The sequence below is a fragment of the Manis pentadactyla genome, chromosome 10 (genome assembly GCF_030020395.1).
Source record: "Manis pentadactyla isolate mManPen7 chromosome 10, mManPen7.hap1, whole genome shotgun sequence".
NCBI lineage: Eukaryota > Metazoa > Chordata > Mammalia > Pholidota > Manidae > Manis > Manis pentadactyla.
Genome location: NC_080028.1, coordinates 98,794,804 through 98,819,661, shown reverse-complemented (window position 1 = coordinate 98,819,661; position 24,858 = coordinate 98,794,804). Strand labels below are relative to the sequence as shown.

At 58.8% G+C, this 24,858-nt stretch overlaps 1 protein-coding gene across 5 annotated transcripts in view; it reads right to left on the bottom strand.

Annotated features, from left to right (window-relative positions):
• Positions 1 to 24,858, bottom strand: part of TECPR1 (tectonin beta-propeller repeat containing 1) — a 26,346-nt gene extending 1,488 nt beyond the window's left edge. The window contains exons 1-24 of one of the 5 annotated variants that reach the window (XM_057487371.1): positions 24,534 to 24,858; positions 20,837 to 21,014; positions 20,124 to 20,306; positions 19,717 to 19,839; positions 18,732 to 18,857; positions 17,121 to 17,295; positions 16,921 to 17,021; positions 15,327 to 15,428; positions 14,040 to 14,185; positions 11,392 to 11,879; positions 10,891 to 11,036; positions 9,945 to 10,100; positions 9,554 to 9,703; positions 9,276 to 9,433; positions 8,240 to 8,367; positions 7,076 to 7,178; positions 4,434 to 4,530; positions 4,281 to 4,360; positions 3,228 to 3,284; positions 2,544 to 2,724; positions 2,135 to 2,270; positions 1,273 to 1,365; positions 396 to 502; positions 157 to 276 (exon numbers count right to left, since the gene is read on the bottom strand). In XM_057487371.1, coding sequence (XP_057343354.1) covers positions 157 to 276; positions 396 to 502; positions 1,273 to 1,365; positions 2,135 to 2,270; positions 2,544 to 2,724; positions 3,228 to 3,284; positions 4,281 to 4,360; positions 4,434 to 4,530; positions 7,076 to 7,178; positions 8,240 to 8,367; positions 9,276 to 9,433; positions 9,554 to 9,703; positions 9,945 to 10,100; positions 10,891 to 11,036; positions 11,392 to 11,879; positions 14,040 to 14,185; positions 15,327 to 15,428; positions 16,921 to 17,021; positions 17,121 to 17,295; positions 18,732 to 18,857; positions 19,717 to 19,839; positions 20,124 to 20,306; positions 20,837 to 21,014; positions 24,534 to 24,709 — 3,510 coding nt within the window. In that variant the 5' untranslated portion in view covers positions 24,710 to 24,858. Of the gene's footprint in view, positions 1 to 156; positions 277 to 395; positions 503 to 1,272; positions 1,366 to 2,134; positions 2,271 to 2,543; positions 2,725 to 3,227; positions 3,285 to 4,280; positions 4,361 to 4,433; positions 4,531 to 7,075; positions 7,179 to 8,239; positions 8,368 to 9,275; positions 9,434 to 9,553; positions 9,704 to 9,944; positions 10,101 to 10,890; positions 11,037 to 11,391; positions 11,880 to 14,039; positions 14,186 to 15,326; positions 15,429 to 16,920; positions 17,296 to 18,731; positions 18,858 to 19,716; positions 19,840 to 20,123; positions 20,307 to 20,778; positions 21,015 to 24,533 lie in introns of those variants that run through there. The other 4 variants (XM_057487370.1, XM_057487372.1, XM_057487373.1 and 1 more) reach the window with 4 other exon arrangements.

The following is a 24,858-nucleotide window of genomic DNA, read 5'->3' as shown; positions in this document are numbered from 1 at the left end:
GGCAGAGACATCTTTCCAGATGGTCTGGAACCCCTGAGGGGCTCTGACTGGGGTGTCCCACTGACCCCAGTGCCAGGTCCCAGCCAGGACTGCCCTCAGGGCCCAGAGCGTGCACAGCACGGCCAGTGAAGCTGCCCTGAGTCCAGCCCTGCTCACCCCAATGCCGTAGTCCCAGCCCTGGCCCTTGGGCTCGTGGGGCTGCACGCCTGTGCGACGACACACGGTTCCCCGGCTCAGGCTGCGGCTCCCCTGGACTTTGCTGGCAATGACCCAGACCTGGAACACAGACCCGTTGCAGGCCCAGCTCTGGCTCCTGTGGGGCCATGGGGACAGCAGTGGGGAGACCAGAGAGGAAACCCAGAGCACCCCAAAGTCCCACCCCCGGGTACCCAGACCTGGTCCAGGGGCCCCACAGACACTCGGCGCACATTGTTGGACACGTGCTCCCAGCTGGAGCCCTGTGGGTAGCTGGGCGTGACCCCCTGGCGGTACCACAGGTTTCCTGGGGAGAGAAGGGTGTGTCAGCCAAGGGGCCTCCCCAGGCCCTTCCTGCCATGGGGCCCAGAGCGCTGGGAGCCACTTTGGGACCCACGAAGACGGGCAGTCTAACCACGGAGGTGCAGGCGGTGGCCTTCCTCTGTCCCCACACTTCCTGGGGATCTCGCCAACCCAGTGAGAGGCAAGCTCAGGCCAGAGCCAGCTCTGCCCTTCCCATGCTGCCCCTAAGCTTCGGGATCGTCCTGCTGGACTGGGCCACCATTGTCCTCGGCTCTCTACGCATGAGAAACTGAGCACAATGAATTCTTTAAACACCATCGGGACTCGGAGCCCTGGGTTCCAGGCCCAGTTTCACCTGCTCATCTGTGACAACCGGAGAACAGAAAGGGACCTGGCAAGAGGTGGCACAGGGGACAGAGGCCCAGGGCCAAACGGGTGATCTCCACCAGCCCCAAGCTGCCTGTGGGGCTCCCGCATCCTAGGCCTGGGTGGCACCTTCTAGAAGACGCTCCCGGCGCCAGCCCCACAGTGCAGCGTCACCCTGGCCTCGGCAGTGTGTCCTCTGCCTGAGGCCCAGGCAGGGTGGGCTGGTGCCCTCCGCCTGCGTAACTGACAGGGGATCCGTTCAGAGGTCGATCTTGGGTAGGCGGCCTCTCGTGGCTTACAAAAGTCCTATGTCAGGGACTTGGCGGCTAACGAGGGCCTCATCGCATTAGGATGCTCAGGGAACCCCTTATCTCCCCTGGCAACTACTGAGGATCAGAAGCAACTTGCCGTTTTCGTCCAGGGCATACACTGACGTCTGCCCCACAGACACCTGTGTCAGTCTCTGTTTGGGAGGGGACGGGATGTGGTACCAGCAGTCACCTGCAACAGAAGCGGGACCCGGGATGCAGGGGTACCATGACCCCAGGCACCCATGGGGCATGTGGTCTCCTCTGCCATTCACAGGGTCTAAGTAGGTGCCACGGCCTCTGTCCCAGACCAACTGGACCACACACATGCCATAGGGCCTGGCATCACCGAGGGCCAGGTAACAGTGGTCCCCCCCACAGTGCCCTTGCTTGGCCCTCCAGAGGCCATGACACGTCCCGGGTGGAAGGTCCTATTGGGCCAGTCTCATGAGCAGGGATGCCAAGGAGGAGAGCCTGCTGTGGGGCCATGGTGCAAACCTGCTGCACAAGCCCCATTTGCCACCTCTGCCCAGACATCCAGCCAGGAACAAGCCAGTGTGGCTGGCACTCCCGTAGCCAGCATGGTCACTAGCCAGCATGGTCACTGTGGAGTGGGCCACCTCAGGAGGTCCCAGCAAGCCTGCCCCCGGAGGGGCAAGAGGTACAAAGGGCCTACAGTGAAGGGCAGCTGCAAGGTGCCACCCACCAAGCAGCTGGGCCACCCCCCAGTCAGTGCCAGGGGGACGGGTGTGGCCTCTGGGGGGACCTGGCTCAGCTCCCCGAGCCTGGTCCACAGGTGGTGCTCAGGAAGCACTTGCCCAGCTGAACTGAGAATCAGGGGGCCCATCCACCAGCTTCCCTGGGCAACGGCACACACAGCCCCTCTCTACCAGCCCTGCCACCCCATCCCCCAGCACAACTGGTGGCACCAGGGGGGATCCTCCTTGAGGAGGGGCACTCACCGGCCGGCCGGGCGGGGGACACAGAGCCACGGTAGAAGGCAGAGCCATCGCGTGCCACGGCCCACACCTGGCAGCAGGCGCCGATGGAGATGGACACGAAGGGTTGGTCAGTGCCCACGTGCAGCCAGGAGGAACCCTAGAGACGGAGGGACACTGAGGGCCCAGCAGCTGGTGGCTCTTCGGGTCAACCTTATCCTTAGCTCCAACTGCCCATATAGCCTGGTGACCCCTTGGGCCACATACAGTGCCCCCAAGTCCCAGGGACCATCCGAGGCAGACCTGGGGAGGTCTGAGCCCAGCTTGACTCCACAACAAGAGTCCAATTTGGGAAGAATCCACCAGAACCCCAAGAGGGCCCGAGGTGGGCAGGGTGGGGAAGCCCAGGGGCCCTGGGAGGCAGAGCGCTCACTGCAGGGTTGAGCTCGGTCACACCCAGGCGGCACAGCACGTCCCCCTTGTCGCTGATGGCCCAGAGTGCAATACTGGGCCCACTCGCGTCAGTGCCCAGGCTCTCAGGGATGATGGACACGTCCCCAAGGGCGACAGGGGCCACCTCCAGCCAGGGCCCGCTGGTCATCAGCTTGCATTTTCTGCGTGGTGGAAGAGAGCACCACCCTGTGACCCCAAGGTGACCGTGAGCCTCGGGCCACCTGCCCTAGGCACTCAGGAAGCTGGGCATGGAGGCAGTCAGGCCATACCCTGCTCCCTTCCTCCTTCCATCTGCCCACCCCAGCCTTCCGGGATCTCGGGGCCCTACCCCCACCCCAGCACCAAGGTGGGCTCTGCTACTGGATGGGCAGATGAGGGGCCTGCAGAGGTGGCTCCCCTCTCCACGCCCTGCCCTGCCCTCGGCCCCCAGCCAGGCCTCCTGTCCTGTTGACAAGCAGAGCCTGCCAATGACATTTCTCTTATTTGTTCTTGAAAACAAACTCTTCAGAAACGAGAGCGTTGGGAGCCTGAGGGCATTTCCTGGGCTGACATTTACTTTGATTCTGTCCCCCCCACTTCTGCTTCTGGGAGGGGGCAGGCGGGAGGTCTGGCCCTGGGGGATCCAGCAGGAGGGGCAGGGCCACACCTTCCCTACCAACTTTACCTGGCCCAGCACCTTCTCCTGACAAAATCCTTCATGGTTTTGTATCCGTGGTACGAGCTGCAAGAGGAAAAAGCTGAAATCAAGACAGCTTCGTGGAAATTTCTGGAAAGTAACATCGCACAGGCACGTTCTTTTCTACCTGTTTCAGGGCACAGAGCCTCGGTGTGAGCCATGGGGTGGGCTCAGGGGGCAGCAGGTGTCACAGGACACGACACTCATCGGTCAGACCCCTCTCCCTGGCTCTAGCTAAGGGGTTTCTAAGCCCTCCCCACCCAAGACCCCATCAGAACTCTCTGGGGAGCGATCAGGCTGACTGAGGCCGAGGGGCAGGGGCAGTCTGAGAGGCCTGTCTGCGGGCAAGGGACCCTGGGCCAGCCCATGCTCACACCCGCCTCCTCCCCAAGCTGGGGCCCACTTAGAGGCCCTGGCTCAGCTCTCCGGGCTCCATCTTCCACTGGGATGTAACTCATGCGCTGTGAAGGGCCTGCAGCCTGCTGACACTGGGCACTGGCCACCAGGGTCCCCTGACTTGGTGGGCTTGTCACCCATGGTTCCTTTACCTCCCAGGACGGCTCTGGCCTCACTCCATGCTTTGATCAAACTGCTCCTTCACTTGATACCTCCCTTGGGCCACCCCTGCCTGTCACCAGGGCCCAGCCCAAAGCTCCCCAAAGCCACGCCTGCCTGTCACCCAGGGCCACCTCAGCTGCAGGCACCAGGTCCCTGCTGGCCCACCAAGAGCCCACACTCAGTGCAGTAGGGCTGCAACCAGGGGCAGAGGGAGCCCAGCCACCGAGGCCAGGCATAGCAGGTATGCCAGCCCAAGCTCACCTGGGCCCCCCCACACCTCTCTGGCTGTCTCTGTGCTCTACTAGCAGCTGAGGTGGGCACAGGGGGTCTGCTCCTCAGCCAAGCTTGGGTCTTTCAGGGGTCAGAGCTCCCCAGGGCAGTGGGGCAGGGGAAGGGGCACTGCCCAGCAGAGTGGTGAGGCTGGGGCCTGACGCTCAGGGCCTAACTGCAGAGGGCCCTTCCCATGCAGGGAGAGATGCTTACGCAGGGAAATCACTGGCATACTGCCACCCCTCCTGGTCAGTGCCCCCAGGAACGCTGAAATCCACAGACCAGTCAGACACCTGGAAGAGTGGCAGGTCAGTGTGGCTGGACCCCTGCGCCAGTCCCCACCCTGCCCCGCAGCCCCGGACTCACCCAGGTCCACTGCAGGGACGGCGGCTTCATGCCAGCCTTTGTGCATTCCTGCAGCCCTGTGGCATCACTCCACATGTACCGGTCAGTGGGCAGACCCCTGTGACAGGACAAAGGGGTGGGGTGATGTGAGAGGAGAGAACAGCCTGCCCTGCCCAGGCACTGGACTGTGCCAGGCACGCACCTGCGAAGGGGGAGGGCTGGGACAGCACCCAGGGTGACCCCACATCACTCGGGGCCTCTGGTCAAGGGCTGTGGTGCACAGGGCAGTCCGGGGGGCCATCTCTTTCCCTGGTATTATGGAGGCTGTGTCCCCCAAAAGGTGCTGAAGCCCTGTCTCCAGTACCTGTGAATGTGATCTTATTTGGAAACAGGGTTTCTGCAGATGCTGGAATTAAAATGAGGTCATTAGGGTGGCCGTAAGCCAATGTGGCATGCCCTTACAGAGGGGAAATTTGAACCCAAATTTCCGTGCGAGGACAGGAGGGTCACCTGAAGCCACCAGATGCCAGGAGCCCTCAGAGGAGCCCACCCTGCAGACACCTCCATCTCAGACTCCCCAGCCTCCAGGACTGGGGGCTTTGTAGCGCAGCCTGCACTGACTCAGATGCCCACAGAACAGCAAGCAGCTCATGGTGGTCTCGGGCGGGTGGCCATGAGGCTGAGGGGCCGGGAGCTGAGGCCCTCGGTCCACACTCCCTACATGGACCCAGGAGCAGGCGTTGCCCTGTGCTGTTTCCTAAGGACTGAGCAGGAAGGGTCAGCGTTCTGTGTGGACACCACACACAGCTGCTGTGAAGGCTTCCAGGATATATTCTGGCAACGAGTATTAGAAAAGATCAAACCGTGATTTATGGAGGGAACAGAGAGACTCACAAATATTTACACACAAGGAAATTCTTTATACTATTTGCATGAGTAAGAAATCGCAATCCTCATCAAGATGGACTAGAGGTTAGATAATGCAGATCACTCTCGGGGATGGGGCTGTGAGCCATCGCAGCCCATCTTTACCTGCCTGACCTTGTCCCCCTGCCCCACCACACGTGCACACACAGAGGACAGGCAGAGGGGACGGGCCCAATGCGAACACAGGTCACTATCTTTGGTTGGTGGGAATAGAGTTTGTTCCTCATACTATTTGCTATTTCTTTCTTTCACAAAATTTGAAGAAATGGGAAAGGAAATCAGCTATCTTTCTGTACACAGCCACCAACAGCGGAAGAAAAAAATAAAGAATTTGTGCCATTTATAATAGAACCAAAAAAATATGAAATACCATCTAGTGAAAGACGGAAAACCTTATTAAGAGGGAATTAAAGACCACATAACTAGAGGTATAAACTACATCCACCTACTGGAGACTTAACGATTTGAGATGACTTTCCTACCCAAAGGGATCTACAGATCCAAGGCCCTCCCTACAAGGCCCCAGGGGTCTTTGAGGATGAACAAGCTGCTTCTAAAGTTCATCTGGAAATGACCCAAGCAGAGCCAAAACACGAAGATGAGAGGGTTTGCTCTCTAGCTTTGAAAGCTTCTCATGAAGGGACAGTCACTGGGACAGTGCAAGGACACCCGGTGGCCCAGGGAAGGGCAGGGCTTGAGACAGACCTGCCTGCACGGATGCCAGAGTCAAGACAAAGGGAAGGACAGTCTTCTCAAGAAATGGGTCACTGGACATTAAACCAGCAGCAATGACCTCTACCCCACACTCCGCACCAAAGAGTTCGACGGCTCTCTGACCGGCTGGCTACACATGCGGGGATTCCCACTGCCTCTTCAGATTCACAGACGGACTCACAGACCTCAGGAAAGAGCCATACTTAAGACTACTGTCTTATTATAAAGGGTATAAAGCAGGAGCAGTGGAAAGAGTCACTGAGGGAGAAGGCTGGGCGGGGCGGAACTCAGGGCTCCAGTGAGGCTGAAGCCTGCGAGCCGCTGCTCTGGCTGATCAAACACCTCGTGGCAGGTTTTAACAGCTAAGAAATCCATCACTTGCTAACTTTATGAAAAGAAACAAAAACTTGGGACAAGAGTGATGAGAAATATTTCTATGCAGAGAGGCCAGGAAATAAAGAGCCACATATAATCTAGAGTTTTATAGTGCTCCCTTTTTGTCCCAAACATACTACCTTGTCCAAAATCCTCATGTTTGATCCATTAAAATAATTTTGGTGGCGGCTATGATGTTCTCAGTAGCTTGAATTAAGCAAAACGACACTCACGTTAGAAGTCAGGATGGCACCTTTGGTGAGGAGGGAGAGGTGACGAGGAGGGACACCAGGAGAATGGGGGTGATTGGCCCTGTCCTATTTCCTGGGCTGGGTAATGATTACGCTGCTGTCGGATTTGTAACTCAATGATTGATCATTTCCAAGTTTTGATATGTATATATAGATCAGCATACATACCTCACTGTACATACGTGCATGTGTATACATTTATATTTTGTGCACTTTATGTCGTACATCTCAATAAAGAGAGTTTTTAAAATTTGTATTACACTTAAAGATTCAAGTGAAGAAACACCTCTGTAAGCAGTAAGATCCAGTTAGTTTCATGTCAAGGGGCTCCCTGGGACAAGGGTGTCCAAATCTCACCAGGACTGCGGTCTGGGCTGGCTGGGCCCGGCCACTCACCTACTGGTGTAGCCTGTGACGGGGTTCCAGCGCTGGTTCTCGTAGATGTAGACACACTTCACATCCGACTGTGTGTAGATGTTACCAGCACTGCTGGCTAGGCCTGGGAGACAGGCAGCTGCTGGGACAGGCCTCGCCTGCCCCCTGGGGACTTGGGCTTCCCTCTGAAGCACTGAGGCCACAGAGCAGAGCATGGCAGGAGCTGGGGCTGGAGAGTGGGTGGGGGCAGCGGGGGGGTGTTCACGGGCCTGCTGAGCTTATCTTGCAGGGGCTGGCCTGGCCTGGGTTTCTCTGATTATCCTGGGGTTGCACAACCCGGATGAGAAGCAGTAAATCTCCCATGCACACCACCTCCAGCCCCTCTGCCTCACCTGCTCGTGGCTGCACTCCAGCCGTCCTAGGCACTTGGTACTAGGCAGGTGTGAGGCCCGACCAGCTGACCCTCTAGGAATGCTCACAGAACCCCAATGAGCCCCAATTTCTTCATTTGTAAAATGGGGACAAAGGTCATTGCTGCCTCACGGGGGGAAGCTATTAAGCTTGCACAGATGTGTTTCTGCGGTCTTAGTGGACCATACACAGTTCTACAGGGTTAGCTGTCCCCCCCCCCCCGTGGGGTGTGGGCTCTGGCATGGGGCTTTCTGTTTGTGTTTGTTTCTGCCTCCCAGAACTTGGGGAGCCCATAGGGGTTCGGCAAGCTCTCATTCCCTAAGGCATGACCCACCTGATGAGGGGCTAGTGTTCAGGCCTGTGGATCAGGAGACCCAGGTCCTGGGTGGCCCCAGTGTGCCCTGAGGCCTTGTCTGTGAAATGAGTGCTTGGACACAGGGAAGCCCTCATAGGTGCTCTTCTAGAAACTTCAAGGCCTCTGGCCCAGCTGTGGGTACCCAGAAAGGCATGTCAGAGGCAAGGCCTCATGAGTTGGCCCAGGGACCGTCCTCTGCAGAGGCTGGCAGTGGTGAAGGTCACCCGTCAGCTTGCTGTCAGCTAAGTGTCAACACTGGGACAGCAGCTCCGGTGTGGGGCAGGGCAAGTCGGACGGGATTAGAGGAGGGAATGGCCCAGGAAGGCCGTGGGCAGGGCTCGGGGAGCTGGTCCTACCACCCTCAGTGGGCGGGCCACCCTCACCCTCACCCTCACCCTCACCCTCACCCTCACCCTCACCTTGGAAGCAGCCTCCACCGTAGCCGCCAGTGTACACCCAGGCCGTGTGGTCGTAGCCGATGCCCCACACCACGCCCCGGCCGTTGGCCTCCACCACCCGCAAGTGGCCTCCCATCTGCCGCCAGAACCTGGAGTGTGGGGAGAAGGTGGGAGAAGCGCGTCCCCACGGGGCTTTCCGGCCTATGCTGCCAGTGCCCCAGCCTCCCACGGATGGCCACCTCACTCGTCTTTGGTCCCAAATGATAGACTTTATGAAGGATGATGGGACCTGCTTGGCTTCCCACACCCCTGGTATCAACCAGGGGGCTGGGAGTCTGCATAGGAGACTTGGGGCAGGGGTTGGGGCAAAGCCAGCAGCCCCCGTTTCACACCGCCGCTGGGGTTTGGAACAGGCCTGACCCGCAGAGAGGTTACTCATCTGCTGGATGAGCCACACTGTGGGCCAGCAGACAGAAAGGATGTCATCAAAAGGCCGCACGGTGACAGCATGGCCCCCTGGCAGGCAGGGCACAGGGTGCAGCTGTGACCTGGGTCACCCTCCTGGGCCAGGCCCTGCCACCATCACCGGAGGTGGTCTGACTCGCTGGCCTGGGCTCCAGGCCCACAGGGCCACCAAGAGCAGATGCGCCAAGGGCGACAGACACACCCACTCACCCCTCCTGGGCAGGCCCCCTGGTGTCCACCACATCCCCTGGTTCTCGCAGGCTCTGGGGACCTTCTGGGGGTAGCCCCGCGTCCCCTGGTGGGTCCCCCTCTGCTTCATCAGAAACGCCAGCCGGCCCAGAAATCCCCCCGTGCTCACACTGCTCACTGTGGGTGGTCTCATTTTATCTCCTGGCTTTAGATCCCACCCAAAAAGCCATGCCCAGCTCGCACCCTGACACACGGTGGTGGCTCAAAGGGGCTGACCAGCTCCAAGCCCAGTCCTGCCCACGGCTGGCCGGTGGGAAGTGAGGAAGTGAGGCTGCCCTCCTGGAGCCCCAGCCCCCGCTGCTCGCTCAGGTCAGGAGGCCCAAGTGGGGCACGGCTGACTCACATCTGGTCACAGGGCAGCGGGTGCTCAGGGGCCTCCAGGTCCAGACTGGGCTCACTCACGAAGATGTCCCCCTTGCAGGTGACGGACCAGATGGCCTGTGGGGAGGGGCGGCCATGCACCCTCCGGTTCTCACAGCAGGACAGGCTGAGCAGAGCGAGCTGGCACAGGGAGACAGCCAATCATGCCGGGAACGGGGGCGGTGGCAGGCTGAGGCCAGCCAGCCCGAGACAGCTGACCCTTGACCCCCGCCTGTCCCGTAGGGACCACCACCCACTCACCCAGTCGTTCATGTCCTGCTCGGTGGTGGCAGCCAGACGCACAGGCCACCTCTGCCGGGTTCTCTCGGGGGTGTAGAGGGCAAAGGAGTGCTTGGCCTCATTGAGCACGGGGACCAGCACCGTCACCTCATTGAGGAACACGTGGATGTACTGTGTACAGAGGCAGGGCTGTCCCCGGGCAGAGTGGACCCGCAGGGCTGGGGGCACAGCAGGCCTCTGTGCAGAGGCCCTGCCATGGTGGGCGGACCGAGATAGCCTGGGTCACCCCCGATTCCACAGACCAGACTGCGGTCACTACAGGCCAGCACCTTGTGGATGCCACACAGGTCCTGGGCTCTGCACCTCAGGTCTGGTGTCCCTCTGCACCCCGTCCCCTGGGCACCCACCACACCTTCTTCTCCTCATGGACCACATAGTAGATGAAGAAGATGCTGTCCCGAACCCCGTCATGTCCCGTGAACTGCTCCAGGGCCACGTGGACATCCACCCACTTGTGGGGCTTCCAGTCGCACCACCACTGCAGGGTCCCTGTCTTCACCCACACAGACTGTGGCACAGCCCCGGGGGCAGTGGGGACACGTCAGGCAGGCCCCGAGGCCCCCGATTCTGCCCTGGGTGCACCCAGTCCCAGGCACCCAGCTCCCCCAGTTCACCCAGCAGCAGAAGTAAAGCTATCAGACCCCCGAAAGGTGCCAGGCGCAGAGCCAGGGCCACTTATGGGCGACCTCCTGACTCTCAAACAGCCCACGGGACCAGCACTGCTACCCTGTACTCTGGATGGGGAAACCGAGGCTCAGTTGAGTTCTGTGCCCTGCCCCCCGTCACAGAGTGGGCCAGCAGCAGAGCAGGAAACCACACTCGGCCTGCCTGTCTCCGGAGGCCCAGGAGATGCCTCTGTGCCCCCAGCCGAGACGTGGCCAGGTCCTCCCAACAAAACTGGCCACGTTTCATGTGACTTGTCTCCCAGCCTGTGGCCCTCCAGGGGTGGGGCTCAGCCTGAGGGGGTCTGGGACCCCCTCAACCCCATCCTCAATCGTCTCAGTAAAGTGCCCTGCCGTCTGGCACCTGGGTGCCCTCCAGTGGAGAGAGGGCGACATGGGCCCCCACTTCACACCTCCTGCTGAGGCTGCTTTGCTGTCTGGGTTCCTGGCCCAGTGGGGCCCGAACAGAGTTCTTAAGGCAGGTGAATAAAGAGATGCGCTCCACAACGGCCTGGAAGGGTTGGCTTTGCACCATAGACAAGTGGACAGAGGGGTGCATGCAGCCACCTGCTTCTTGCCCCAGGGCATACAGGAGGCACTCAAATGCCTGTGAGAACAGGCGCATGGGGCGCCCACCTGCTCCACGGCCTGCTCGTAGTGTTGGAAGTTCTCCAGCTCCCGCTTGGTCCTCTCCGTGAGCTGCTGGAAGATCTGCTTCCTCCAAGTGGCAGTCTGGGCCGGCGTGATGGACAAGGAGAGCGTCTGCAGCGAGGGGGACAGGCCTGCAGGGGGACAGAGCCTCAGGGCCGGGCCTGCCCACCCACAGCTGGACTGCAAGCCAGGCTCTTTTGTGTAAATCAGCCCTTTGCTGTTAGAAAGCTGTTAACTCTGTGAGATGCCCTGGCCCCTCCCTGCACATTCACCCTGATGGAAGCTCAGCCTGGGAAACAGCCTCCACGGCCAGGACAAGAGGAGACGGGAGGGGCAGGGCCGTCCCGCCACAGCCCTTCCTTCCCACAGCTCCTGCTGGTCCCAGAAGATGACAGACAGAAGGCTGAGCAGAGGCAGGGGCTCAGGCCAGACAGCGGGCCCGCTCCCCTCCCCCAGGAGCACTGGGCCCCGGACACCCGCCCTTACCCGACTGGACGGTGAACCACTTGAGCGCAGTGTGGGCCTCCACGGCACAGCCTCCTCCTGACACCCAGGCCCACGGTGGGTGGCCGTCGACACTGTAGGCCTCCTCCAAGCCCAGCGGGAGCAGTGCCAGCGAGGAGAGGCCTGTGCTCTCAGGAAAGCCAGCCGCCAAGGGGCCAGGCACTTTCTTGGGCTCCTTCAGGTCAATATTGGTCCAGGGCAGCTCGGCTGGGGTGGAGGCCAGGCCAGGGTGAAGCTCAGGCCTGAGGGTCTTGGTGGCTGGGTGGACGACCCCCAGGGCACATTCTGCAGTCCTGGGGGTGTCTGGGCCCAAGGCTAAGCAAGCCTTGGAGTTCCTGGGACTGTCCAAAGACTTGGCAGGGTCAGGCGGGCCAGGCCCTGGTCTCTCAGCTTCCGAGGAGGCATCCATGTCACCGGGCACACTGGACTCACCACTGCCCCTCACCTCTTCACCGAAGAAGCAGCCAGCACTGGAGACGGGAGGGGCAGACCCATAACTCCCTTGGGCGCTGCGGGGGGCAGGCCGGGCTCATGCACTCCACCGCCGGCGGCCTGCACCTCCCGGCAGTCACAGCTTCTCTGCAGCATGTGGGAACCCCTGCTTCCCAGGGAGCGGGATACCCAGACCACGTCCCAGACCAATCAGGTCAATGTATCTGGGGGTGGGGGGGAGATCTGGCAGTATTACTTTCTTATTATGGTACAAGTTATGATATAAAATCTACCATTTCATACCATACAATGCAGTGGCCTCAGATACACCCACAATGCTGTACAACCATCTCCACTACCTACTTCCAGAACTTTCTCACCACCCAAAATGGAAACCCTGCCCCACTCACTCTCCATCCTCTTCCCACCAGCCTCCTGACAAACACCAGTCAGCTTTCTGTCTCTGTGGATTTGCCTATTCTGGACACTTCATAGGAACGGCATCAAACATGTCACCTTTTACAACTGGCTTCTTTCACTCAGTATGACGCCAGGCTCATCCATGCTGTAGTGTGTATCACCACTTCATTCCTTTTTATTGCTGTATAATATTTTGTTGTATGGCTATATGTTTTATTTATCTGTTCATCCATCAATGGACATGTGAGTTGTTCCTACCTTCTGGCTGTTGTGAATTATGCTTCTGCAAACATTCATGTACAGATTTTCGTTTAAACATTTGTTTTCAGTTTTTCTGGGTATATATAGGGGTGAAACTGCTGGGTCCTAGGGTAACTTTAACTTCCAGAGGAACTGGCAGGCTGGTTTCCAAAGTGGTTGCACCGTTTTATATTCTCACCAGCAATGTACACAGATCTTATTTCTTCACATCTTGTCAACATGTGTTGTCTTTCTTTTTGATGAAAGGGGTCCCAGTTTGATTTGCATTTCCCGGCGACCAGTGCTGAGCGTCTGTCGTGTGTGCTGGCCATTCCCATAACTGCTCTGGAGGAAAGTCTATGCAAGTCCTTTGCCCTTTTTCAATGGACTTGTGTGCCTTTTTGTTGCCGAGGAAAAGTTCTTTACAAATTCTAGACACTTGACCCTTGCCAAGTAATTTACAATTCTTTTCTTCCATTCTTGTATTTTCATTTTCTTGAGGGTGTCCTTTGATGCACAAAAGGTTTTCATTTTGATGAAGTCCAATGTCTCTATTTTTCCTTTTGTTTCCTGTGCTTTTGATGTCATCCAGAGAAGCCATTGCCAAATCCAAGGTGAGGAAGATTCGGCACCAGTTGATCAGAAGCTCCTCAGCTGATCCCGATGTGCTGTGCAGTCTGAGAATGATCAGCTGAGGGGCGTAAATCCTCAGGTAAACGTGAGCAAACACCAGCCAGCGGGCTCCCAGCCCTCTGGGCTGATGGTGTGGTAGGGATGCCCACCAAGCTGGGGGAGCAAACGGGTGTCCACCAGGGCCTGGGGAGGGCCCAAGCTGCAGACAGGAACGTGGCCAGCACTGTACCAAGGACCCATGAGCCTCACAACCGGCCTGGCGGGTAAGGACCACCGGCACGCCGTGTGTAGGGCTGGGGCGTCCCCAGCTGAGACGCTGAGTCGCCTGTCTGCACTCTGACCGCTGGTGGGCAGAGCTGGGACCTCGCAGGATATGCAGAAGCTCAGGGCCCGCCCAGATCTACTGAAACGGAAGCTCCACGCCTGGGAAGCTGTGTGGGAACAAGCCCTCCGGCTGCTTCTGGGGCCCGACCAAGTTTGAAGGCCCTGCTCTAGACCATAGACCTGCGCCTCCTTCCTTGCTATCCTTTGACAGAGGGCCCCGAGCAGCCATCCCACAAAGACGCCTCTCCTCTCCCAAACCTGAGACCTCACAACCAATGGGCCAGCCCTGTTTGCGGACACACCTGGCTCCAACATGGACAGACTTCCCAGCCTCGCTCACCTGTCACCTCCCACCTCCCGTTGCCTGTTCCTGCGGGCCAGCCTCGGGTGGAGCCAGGATGCCAGGCACGGGAAGTGGGGAGGCCCCACGGGCCACAGTTCCTAAGGGTCAGAGCCTAGTTTTTCTCCTGCCAGGGATGAGGCCCAGTGCCCCGCTGAGATTCTCCTCCGGACCCTGCCCACCCAGGCCTCCGGCAGCCTTCCCGAGCCTACTGCCCCTTGCCCTGCCATCCCCAGATCACCTGAGGAGGCTCGACGAGCTGCCGGAGTGTGACCGGTCACACTCCCGGCTGGCGATGATGGCCCTCCATGTCTTCCCACTGAGCTCGCTCGGGGTGACGCCCTGACGGAAGTACACGGCCCGGTCCTCACAGCCAATGCCCCAGACCTGGCACAGAGAGAGTCTGCTGAGTGGGAGGCTCCCTTTCTTTTTGGGTGTGTGGGGGCAGGACGGGGTAGGGGAGAGCACCCCAAAGCTGGAGACATGCAACAGGGTGCAGGTATACACCTGTGTGTCAGAGCTGGGAAGGTCCTGGGATGGATGTGAAGTGGGTACACAAGTCAAAAGCAGGAAGCAGAGCCCAGAAGGGGCTGTTTGTGGGGGTTGGGAGCACCAAGCTCCGGAGAAACAGGGATGCCATCCTGACTCTGGCCTCAGGCAGATCTGGGGCTCTGGGGTGACAGAGTCCAGAAGTGGTGGGTACTGTGCTGGGACATGAAGGCCACCCATGTCCTGGTCTTTCATGTGGCCTCTAGGGGGGAAGGAAGATGCTCCCCAGGTGAGCCGTTTTCTACGGGAAAGGTGGCAGGGCAGCAGTCCTTCCCTCTGCCCGTGGGGGCTGAGGAAGGAGGGTGTACCAGGCAGCTGAAGGGCCCAGGGGACAGAGGGAGCAGGCTGGGGGGTGTGCCCGAAGGGCTGGCAGAGCCGTCGCCCTAGGGCCATGTCACTTGGCTGTGGCAGGCTGACCCCCATGTGCACCAGCAGCCCTATCTCTCCTGGACCACTGCATGCCCAGCTGCCAGGGCCAGTGGGATGCAGGAGGCAGGCACAGGGAAGGCCAGCATCTTCAGAGGCACCAGCACAGCAGGAAAGGTGTCACCTTCACACCTTGACTCTTAAAGTAACCAAACCTCCTCTGTGAGGAGGCTGCGGTGCACGTGCTACAGAGGCACATGTAAGAGACGCTGCCTCTGCAGAGTTGGAAAGGTCCATCACCCTTGCTTGCTGATCTGACTTTGGCCAAAAATTTCTCAAACAAAACCTTCCTAGCCTCTGGGATGTGTGTCCCTCCCCGAGACCCCTGCTCATGCCACTGCTCTGAGGTCTTTGTGGGAGTAACTGGGACAGGCAGGGCTCTGGGACTCTGGTGAAGCCAGCCCCTAGGCCCTCGCAAGCTGGGAGCGTGCGTGCACTGGGTGCTGGGCCCTGCCCTGCCTCTGAGAAAGTGTCAGGAGCCCCTGTTCTGCTCCCTGCTGCTCACGAGCTGCCCACTTGGCCCACAAGCTGAGGCTCAGAACTGCATGCTCACCTGGTCATTCAGCCCCACGCTCACCATCATCATCTCTCCAACCATCTCGATCCAGCCAGTGCCACAAGGATTGTGAGAGTTGACGCCTCTCCGGAACCATACCTGGGAAAGTGAGAAACAAAGTGCTCCTGGAGGGCCACTGACATAGAAGGGCTTTTTGAAGGCTCAGGACAAGTAAGAACTTGATCCTTACGTTCATACATCATTTAAAAAGGAGACCTCTTGGTGTCCCTCTTCCCCACACCCTGCTGTACCTCCCTCTGGGCCTGGCACTGGCCCCCAGGGCTGAGGGTCACCTGTCGGCGGCCCTCTGTCCCAGGTTCCTATCCATTCTCTGGCTGAGGGTGTTACCCCTCCAGGAGACAAGCTGCCTGCATCTTTCTAGAACCTTCTTCTCTCTGCCAGTTCAGAGCCTCTTGGCACCAGGCAGTGGCAGCAGATGTTGCCTGTTTCACTGCACAGTAGAACTGGAGGAGGGATGTCTTGTGGGGTGTCACAGATATACTACTGCATCTCGAATCCAGACGCTGTGCTTTGAGCCTGACCAGTGATGTCCCACCCGCATTGACCCTGACACTTAAAAAAGGCCACTTTGTCCTACCCCGTTTGCCTCTACGTAAACTAATGGCTTTAAAGATGTTATTTTTAAAAAATCACTTTTCTAAACTCATTATTACAATATATTAGGGCCTATTCTTAGTGCTTTATGAAATAGTGTCTTTAAGCCTAATTTTATTCTTGTCAGCATGTTAAACAATCCAAATGTCCTCAAGCCCATCTGTGGCTCCACAGCTCCCCTGGCAGTCACACTGCCTCCCCCCCACACCAACCAGGGCCCGATATGCTCCCCACAACTGCCAGTGCCCATGCTGGGTGGGCGCCTGGGGAGGGCGCGTTCAGCTCTCAGCCCCACTATAGGGTTGTGTGTCATGAGCACACACATTTAACCACAATTCCCAAGGTGGGGTGGCGATGAGGGGGTGACAGTTAAATGAGAAAACCCTCAAATCCTTTCATAAAAATTTCTAGAACATCTAAAACATTCCTTCCCCAAAAGAAAACCTGCACAAATATTTGAAGACCGAGCCAACTGCTCATATAATTCCTATGTCCTGCTCATTTATTTCTGTTGCTCTGAGAGGGGCTTAGAGGCCATGGTCTCTGGGAAGTGGGGTGCTTGGGGGCTCACGGGGGGGAGTGTCAACCTGTTTCTCAAGCTGGGGTGTGGCCTAGGGCTCAGGGCCCTTCAGCACTGGGTACAGACTTGGGTTTAGGAAGAGATCCCAGGAGCATCTTGAAGTCCACTTACTGTACTGGACTTGCCTCTTATCAAGTAAAAATGACAAGCACGGACATGACGACGGGAAGCACCCAGTCTGCTGAGGGCCCCTGCTTCCAATGATCTGAAATGTTGGGGCCTATGGCGGGGTAAACGCAGTGGGTCCTACTTGGCCCAGGCTGCTCTGCAGGCACCAAATCCTGCAGGTCACCCACGTCAACAACAGAACATGCGCGGGGCCGGGCTGCGGCCGGTTTCACAACCCTCCACCTTCCACGGAGCCCTCGCACCCAGACGCCAGCGACCCCGTCTTACTTTCCGGTCCTTGGTGACGGCCCAGACCACACCAACCCCCACGGACACGTGCAGGATCGCGTTCTCAGACGAGGGAGGCTCCACGGCGGACCAGCGGCTTCCTGCCGAGCCCCAGGAGAGAGCGCCGGCGGCCGCATCAGGGGGTGCTGGGGAGGAGCCGGCGCCCTCGCGTCTTGGGGCACAGGGGTAGGGCTGCCCACCTTTGGGGTTGCTTCTGTTGATTCCTTCCCGGACCAAGGCCTGCCCCTCCCAGAGCGTCACCCACAGGAAGTCGTGGGGCCCACAGCTGATCTGGACAGCCTCCCCCGGGGTGTCCACAAGGGACCACGATGAGCCTTCGGGGTTCGGATGGTTGACATCCTCTCTGTACCACACCTGGTGGCGAGAGAAACCCGTAGAGAGGGTCAGGTGGGGTCAGGCCAGTGGGGAGCGCCCGGGGGCCCGGGTACCAGGGTTCCCTGGCAGTCCGGATCTTCGCACCAGATTATATGACCCAGCCCCACCCTTCTAAAAAACGGGACCGGGATTTTGGCGGACCCGGGGGACAGATTTCTGATCATGTGCGGGTGAGAACGGCTTCCCCGGTGAGAACTCCAGCCCCAGCCCGGTGTCCGGCGCCCCCTAGTGGCGGCACATTCCCAGGACACCATCGCTAGGGGAGGCCCTTGTCCTTGGTGGGAACTGGAAAACACCCATTAACCCCCTACGAATGTCTATAATGCCCACTTCTTTTTCTCTTTAACCTGAAGAGAGCGGGCAAAAAAAATATTTAAGACTGAGCCACCCACTTATATTGCCCAAACTGTTAGGTCACTTCATCTGGAGGGGGCTGCACCTGCTCCATGGATGGGAGGGCCGGGACCCCGTCCCAGAAGCTGTCTCCACACAGGGGACCAGAGCCTCCCCATGCCGTCACCTCACCCTACAGCCTGCGCTGCAGAACCAGGCCTGGCGGTCTCCCTGTTGGATCTGGGGGCCTATTTGCCTCCCCAGCTGCCCCTGGAGCTCAAGGTCCTGGTCACACAGTTCAGGGGCCACAAGACTGGCACAGGCGAAGCAGGCTTATGGGGGCACATGGTGACAACAGTTCTCGTGCCCCGTCCGCCCTTGTCTGTGCCCCAATGGAGGCTCTGTCCCTGGCCAGCTCCCCACCACCCTTCAGCATGGCTCAACACAAACACCTGGGGGTGGGCCTAAGCCCAGGTCAGATAGGACCCCAGAGGTGAGCCTGCTAAAAACCTGCTGTGGCTGTTCTGAAGCCAACTGGAGACCTCTGGTCGGTGTGTGGTAGGGGACTGCACAGTCGCAAAGTGTGCTCTAAAACTATGACAAGCGCTGGCTCACCCACACGCAGGACCATCATGTCACTGCTGCCCTGGCTGGGGTTGGTTTTATTCCTTTGCTTAGTTCACAAACACCTGAGAGAAGGATGTCCTCTCCTTGCTAAACACCCATCCACCCACCGCAATATACTGGAGCACTGCAGGGAGCAGGAGGGGGCTCAGAATCTGTCTGAGGAGGCGACAGTGATGGCAGCAGAGCCCAGGGTAGGCCCTGATCAGTGAGTGCCCCAGGGGCTCAAGGGAAGGACAGGACCCAGTGGGCCCAAAGGACAGGATTCACAGGAGGAAGAGATGTGGGGACCCCGTAACATGCTGCTGGCTCAGGGCAGCCCCAGCTGCAGGAGGCCCGGAGAAGGTCTCAGGAGCAGGTTCCTCCTTCCTGCATCTCTGGGAGGACACTGAAGGCCAGCTTCTCTCCTACCCACTCCTCCTGCGGCTGGCTTCCCGCAGCCACCCCCCAGGCCTTACCTCTCCCTGCAGGGATACGGCCCACACGGACAGGTGGCCCACAGGCCCATCTGTGATCTCCCACCCCCCAACAGAGAGATCACTGAAGGGGTCGGGCAGTTGCTTAGGGTCATCCTTTGAAGGGATCTGAAACATGAAGGCGCCAGACAGTGGCAGTCAGTACCTGAGGGCACCTGGACCCATAGATGCCACTGTTCCCTCCCAGGTACGCCAGTGTGTGCACCCCCACGCAACCCCTGCTCTCAGCATGCTGCCTTCTGACTGTGCAGAGAAGACAGCATCAGGACAGAGGACTCCTGGCCCTCAGTCCCTTCTGCCCTGTCCTCCCTCCACCAGCCATCAAGTCTGGGCTCTGTCCCTGAGCATGAAAGGCAGGGGCACACGTGAGGTTTCAGCTCTGTGCTTTGCAGTGGCCCAACTGCTGTGACTCCATCCCCTCAGCTAGAAATGGGTGATCACAGAACATGCTCCTGCAGCATAAGGCCTCAGAGGCATCAGCTGTCATCTTGCTGTCCAGGCTGTTCCCAGCCCAAGGGGCAGGAACACTGGCCTGGCAGCCCTACCCAACAGCATGAAGCCTCCAGAGAGGTCTGGTGAGGGCTGAGGCCTTTCTCTTATTCAAGGCCACACAGGAACCCAGTCTAGGCCCTGAGTTGGGAGTTTTTTCCTGGGTCACAGGAACAATACAGGAGCCAGTGTGGCCTCTACAGGGGTCTGGGGAAGAAATGCACAGTCTGAGCCTGTCTGGGACAGGGTGGCCCGGAGACCAGGGTCAGGACGAGGTCTGTGCTATGCTGGCCCACGGTTCAGCCTGACTCCCCACATGGCCAACTCCCAGAGGAAGAAACACACAGAGCCATGGTGTTCCCGGGACAGGAGACAATTCACAGGCCAGGTCCCAGGGTGGACATGGTGTCCCTGGGCACAGCTGGGGCAGATGGGGGCAAGGGCCCTGCCCGCCCCAGGCCGCACTCAAGCTGGAGACCTTGGCCCAGGTGTCCCGGGACTTGTATCTCCTGTACCGGATCCATCTCCGGCGCCGCACACAAGAATTCCACTTCTTGTCTCGTGTGTATGAGGCAGGGAAGTCGATGGCATATGTCCACCCCTACACAGCAAGGGCAGGGGGCTCTATAAGGCTCTCAGGGTAGGAACTAAAAGAGCTGGGAGGGGGCGACAGGGAAGCTCAGAGGGAGGAAGACAGCGACACGGCCCAAAGCAAAGCACCAACTCTCCCACCCTGGGGCCCAGACACAAGTGGGAGGGACCATGGAGAGCAAGCCAGGCACAGGTTGAGGTGGATGCCATGGGCACTAAGGTAGCAGGGGGAGCGGCCAGCCCAGAGTGCCCCCTCCCCACAGGGGAATGGCGGTGGGAAGCAGATTCACCTACCCCTTTCTCAGTGGGCTCCCCTCCAAAATTCTCATCCACGTACCAGTCCGACTCCCACTCCCAGTGCAGTGAGGGCAGCGCCACCCTGTCCAGCGGCCGGTGCTGGAGCCCAGTCACGTCGCTCCACGGCCAGCGGTCACTGGGTAGGAGCTTCTCGCAGAAGCCACCCACAGGGTTCCAACGCTGGGGGCCGGGAGGCAGAGACGGGCCTCAGGCCTGCAGCTGACCTGCAGTGGCAGGGCCTCTCTGGGGCCAGCAGGACCCTCCACTTCTCAGGATGGGAAGTGAGCAGAGGGCCTGCCTGGAACTCAGGGATCAGCGACCCCTGTGCTCTTCATCAGGAGCCAGTACAGCAGCCTGGCCCGAAGCACAGAGAACCTGCCGCAGGGCATAAGGCCCCAAGGGACAGGCTGGGGAAGGCACAGCCCTGTCCTGGGCTCCTGGACGCTGCCTGGAGCACCCCATTGTGCAGGCCTGGCCAGCCTGCCTTTGTAGGACACAACAGGGTCTCGGACCCAAAACACTCTGGACCCTCCACAATTCGGATTGTAAGTGAAATGAAGGAAACGAATGTGGGAGGGGGCCAGAAGCCTGGGACTGGGGGCTCTACCTCCTGGAAGACCCACCGATCCCACCACCCACAAACTGACCCCACCTGATTCTCATAGGCCTCCTCCCGGCGACGGATGGGGAGGTCACTGCAGCACACGTACACGTAGATCTGGTTGTCGCAGGCGATGCCCCAGCAGCACTGCGTGGCCGCGCTGACCCGCTTGAACTCCAGCTGGGGGTCCTTGCAGAGTTCCCAGTACTGCCCTGCCGTGGACAGCGTGTACACCCGCCCGAAGAGGTCGACGGCCCACAGTACCGAGTTGGGCATGGCGGCTGTGGCTGCGGAGAACAGCAAAGGGTGGTCACTATCCCCGCCAGCTCCCGCTGCCCGGTGAGGCCCTTTGTCATTCTCTGCCTTTCCTGCCCTTTAATGGTGGGGATTTCTTTGGGGAAAGATACAAAAATGTACAGAGCAGAAATGGAACATTCAAGTATCTACCTCCCCAAATGTAATGACTGCTATTATTTGGTTGTACTTCAAGATCTTTTCAAAATCATAAAGGAAAAGTTACAGATTTGGCTAGTCTCAAAGCATATGCCCACCCCATTGCCTCCCCGGGAGGCCTGTGGCCGCGGTGGGCAGCCCCTCCCTTATCCTGGGCCAGCCGCGGCAGTCCTGTGGGTTTGGTGGGGACACCTGCATGGATGGGCCCAGCACCCCGGCCAGAGCCCTGCACGGCCCTGCGGCTGTGAGGAGGGGCACGAGGGCCTGTCTTCACCCTCCTTGTGTGTCCACCACTCTCTCCCCATCCCTCTCCTTGTACCACTCTGAACTCTCTCCTTTTCCCTTCTGCTCTGTGGGGTGGGCAAGGGGATGGGTAAGCCTTATCACTGGCCACCCCCACGTGCCCAAAGCTGACGGCACCACTGCTCCTGGAGCCCTGGCTCCCGGCAGGGACAGGCTTCCCACCATGGCAGGGCCACACAGCCGGACCCGTGGCAGCAAAACAGATTGGCTGGGTGTGGGTGGCAGGGGGATCACAGTGAGAGGCTCTGCCTGACAGGTCTGATTCCCACATCCAGACCAAAAACTGCCCAAGGAACAGGATGGAGGGAAGAGACTGAAGGTAAGGACACAGCCAGTCTGGTTCGAAGCTGGAGCTACCAGGAGACAGATGGAGTCTGGGCGCCGCAAGGCTGGGCCAGGCTGCTCTGCTTCTGCGCTTCATAAAGCACGGCTGCTGGAATGAGGACCTGGCTGGAATGCGTCTGCAACAGGGCATGTGCCATGGGCAAGTGAGCTCCTTAGAACAAAGCATGTCTTACAAACACCATGGAGAGCAAGCATGGGCTGGAACGGAAATGACCAAGTGGACAAGAAAAAGGGAGAAAGGAAGTGAAAGGAGGGAGGTGACCAGCAGAATGGAGCAAGCCCCAGGGGGTCTGCGCACAACCTTGACCTACATGGGCACCAGGGCCTGTTCAACACATGAGAAGCCAGAACCCCAGCCTTCCAGAGCCATTCAGAAACTGGCATTGGCATCCAGGGCCTGAGCCAGAGTCACTGGAAGAGCTGTGGCCACCCCGGAAACCCCCTTACTCCTGCCTGGTCAGGCCTGGGGTCCACCGCCTGCCTCTGGCAGCTACACTGTGACTCAGTGCCCAGGGCCACCCAGCCCCAGACTGTTGGAATTTGGATCCTGGCCTCATCACTTTCTGGCACCACCAAAAGCCAGTAACTAACTGCTCTGGGTCCCGATTCCTCAAACCTGTAAAGGCTAGAAAGGAATCGTAATCTCCTTAGTCGTTTTGAGAATTAAGTGAGATAATACAGGCACAGAACTGACAATAAACAATGCTCGGTACCCGGCAAGACCTCAAGGGGTGTTATCAATGTCATATTATTACTGGGTAATTGTTACTGCAAACTACCACTTACCTTCTATATCTCAGAACAAAAAAAAGTCAACTCCCTTATTTGTTCAGCCTGAGTCTTCATTTCCTCAGCACCTAACCGTGCCCTGCACACAGCACCAAAGCTTACAAATACTGCCATTACATCCTATCCACCACACTGCTGCCTACCTGAGCTGAGATGGAAATGCTGCTCCAGAGAAGCAAATGACATCAATTAGTTAAGGTTAGAAGTCAGGCCCTAATAGATGGACAGGTGTGTGATAAAGCAAATATTGTAAAATGTCAATAGCAGAATCTAAGCAGTGGGTAATGTATGCGTGTGTTCACTGTATAACTCTTTCAATTTGGCTGCATGTTTGAATATCCTCATTCTGAATTGTTGGGGAATAAAGTAAGGTTTGTGTGTTGGGGGGCAGGAGCAGGAATGTTGGTTCCTATATAGTGCCATTTTAACATAAATCCAGTCTTTGAAAATGCCCCTCAGTTCACAGTTCCTGTATAAGTAACCAGTTAAGTCAGGCTGTCTGCAGGTAAACCTCAAGCTCAGGGAATAAGGACTTTGACTTGAGTTTGATACTTTCCTTTAGAGAAATGACTACACAGTAATTGCCACACAGACATAATTGAACGTTCTGGGCAGCTAACGACAGAATTTTCTGCAGAGAATGTATGGGGTTGGGAGAGTATCTTTGCAAACATTCTTCAGAGTAGAGACCTGGCCACCTGTCATTTCCCAGCTGAAGATGTGACACCTGGTGAACATTCTTGGTCAGCTGCACCTCCTTTCCACCTCTGCCAGGATGCCGCCCCAACTCCTCCCATGCCACTTCCTGGCTGTGAAGTGACCTCTCCAGGGTCACGGGGTCAGAGGACTCTTAAAAGGGAAGTTGGAGCATTAAGTCCCATGATTCTGGAATCCTGAGATTTCCTTTGTTTTGTGGGGGTGAAGGGATGGAGGGAACACCTTCCAAGAAAGCAACCTCTGACTCACTAACTTCTGCACCGTGAATTCCAGTTGGACCTTGAGTCATTCCAAGCCAACAAGGCCTGCTCACCACCCTCGGAGCCATCTGCCTTCCTGCACAGGTTTATTAGGAGATCCTTTCAGTGATCAAGAGGTCCCCAAATGAAGGTGGCAGCAAGAGTGGCATGAGAGTGTAGTACAGGGGGGGCCCAGTCCCAAAGGAGAATGAAAGCATTTACTTCCCAGTCGGCCTGCGGACTCCTCCTTCCTGAAAGGGTTCTGCTGGCTTATCTCTGACGTGCTGTCACTCCCTCCCCCTGCGCAAACAGAAAGCTCTGGCTACCCAGGTGGCATACTGCCTGCCAATTGTAGGGGCTGTTGAGGCGACATCAGGGTCCAAAGAGGCGGGAGAAAGCAGATGTGCATGCTGGTTGAGTCCTTCCTTAAGAGCCAGGCCCGTCCGGCTGCACCGCGCAGGCAGTGAGTGCCCTGAGCTAGCAACTCTGAAGATGCATACCGCACCCCCAAGCCCTGTTCATCGCGGGACAGTCAGCCTGGTTTCGTTTCGGTTCCGTGCACGGCGACAGGCGGGCCCCCTGTCCTGACTGCAAAGGGCGCGGGCGGCGCGCCGGGCCCTGACCATCTGCTCGCGCTAATCCCCCGACAAGGAGATTTTGCTCCCGCCTCCGCCCAGGAGAAACTGACTGGCTCCTTGCAGCTCGATCCTCTACACCCGCCACGCTCCAGCAACCCGCTTCCCAAAGCACTCCGCCGCAAGGGCTGGGCTGGGGTCACCGGCAGCGGCGTTCCGGGGTCCCGGGGGTGGCGCCCTGCCCCGGAGGCAGGAGGGCGCGCGAGCAGCGCGCCTCCCTCCCCGCTGTTGGCAAGTGCAGGACAAACGCGGCCGCAGGATTAGGCGCCGCTGCTCTCCGCCGCCCCCACCCCCACCCCCACCCCCGAGCAGCCGCTTCACTCACCCCGCGGGCACCGGCGGGCGGGGTAGCGGCGACTGCTCCTCCGCGGGCAGGGGCGCGGGCCAGCCCTGCCCCCGTGTCCAGAGAGCGGCCAGGAAGCGGCAGCTGGGCCCACGCTGTTGGTCGGCCTCGCCGTGACGCGAGGGCCGGGCGCACGCGATTGGCTGCGGAGACCGCATCACCGCCGGCCTGGGGATCGTGGCGTGGTCGCGTGCCCGCCCACATCCGGGGTCCTGTGAAAGTAACTCCGCCCCGAGCCGCTGAGGCTAGCTTGGTGCGCGCGCTCCCGAGCGAAGTGGGCCAGCCGACCACCGCCAGCCCCCAGGCC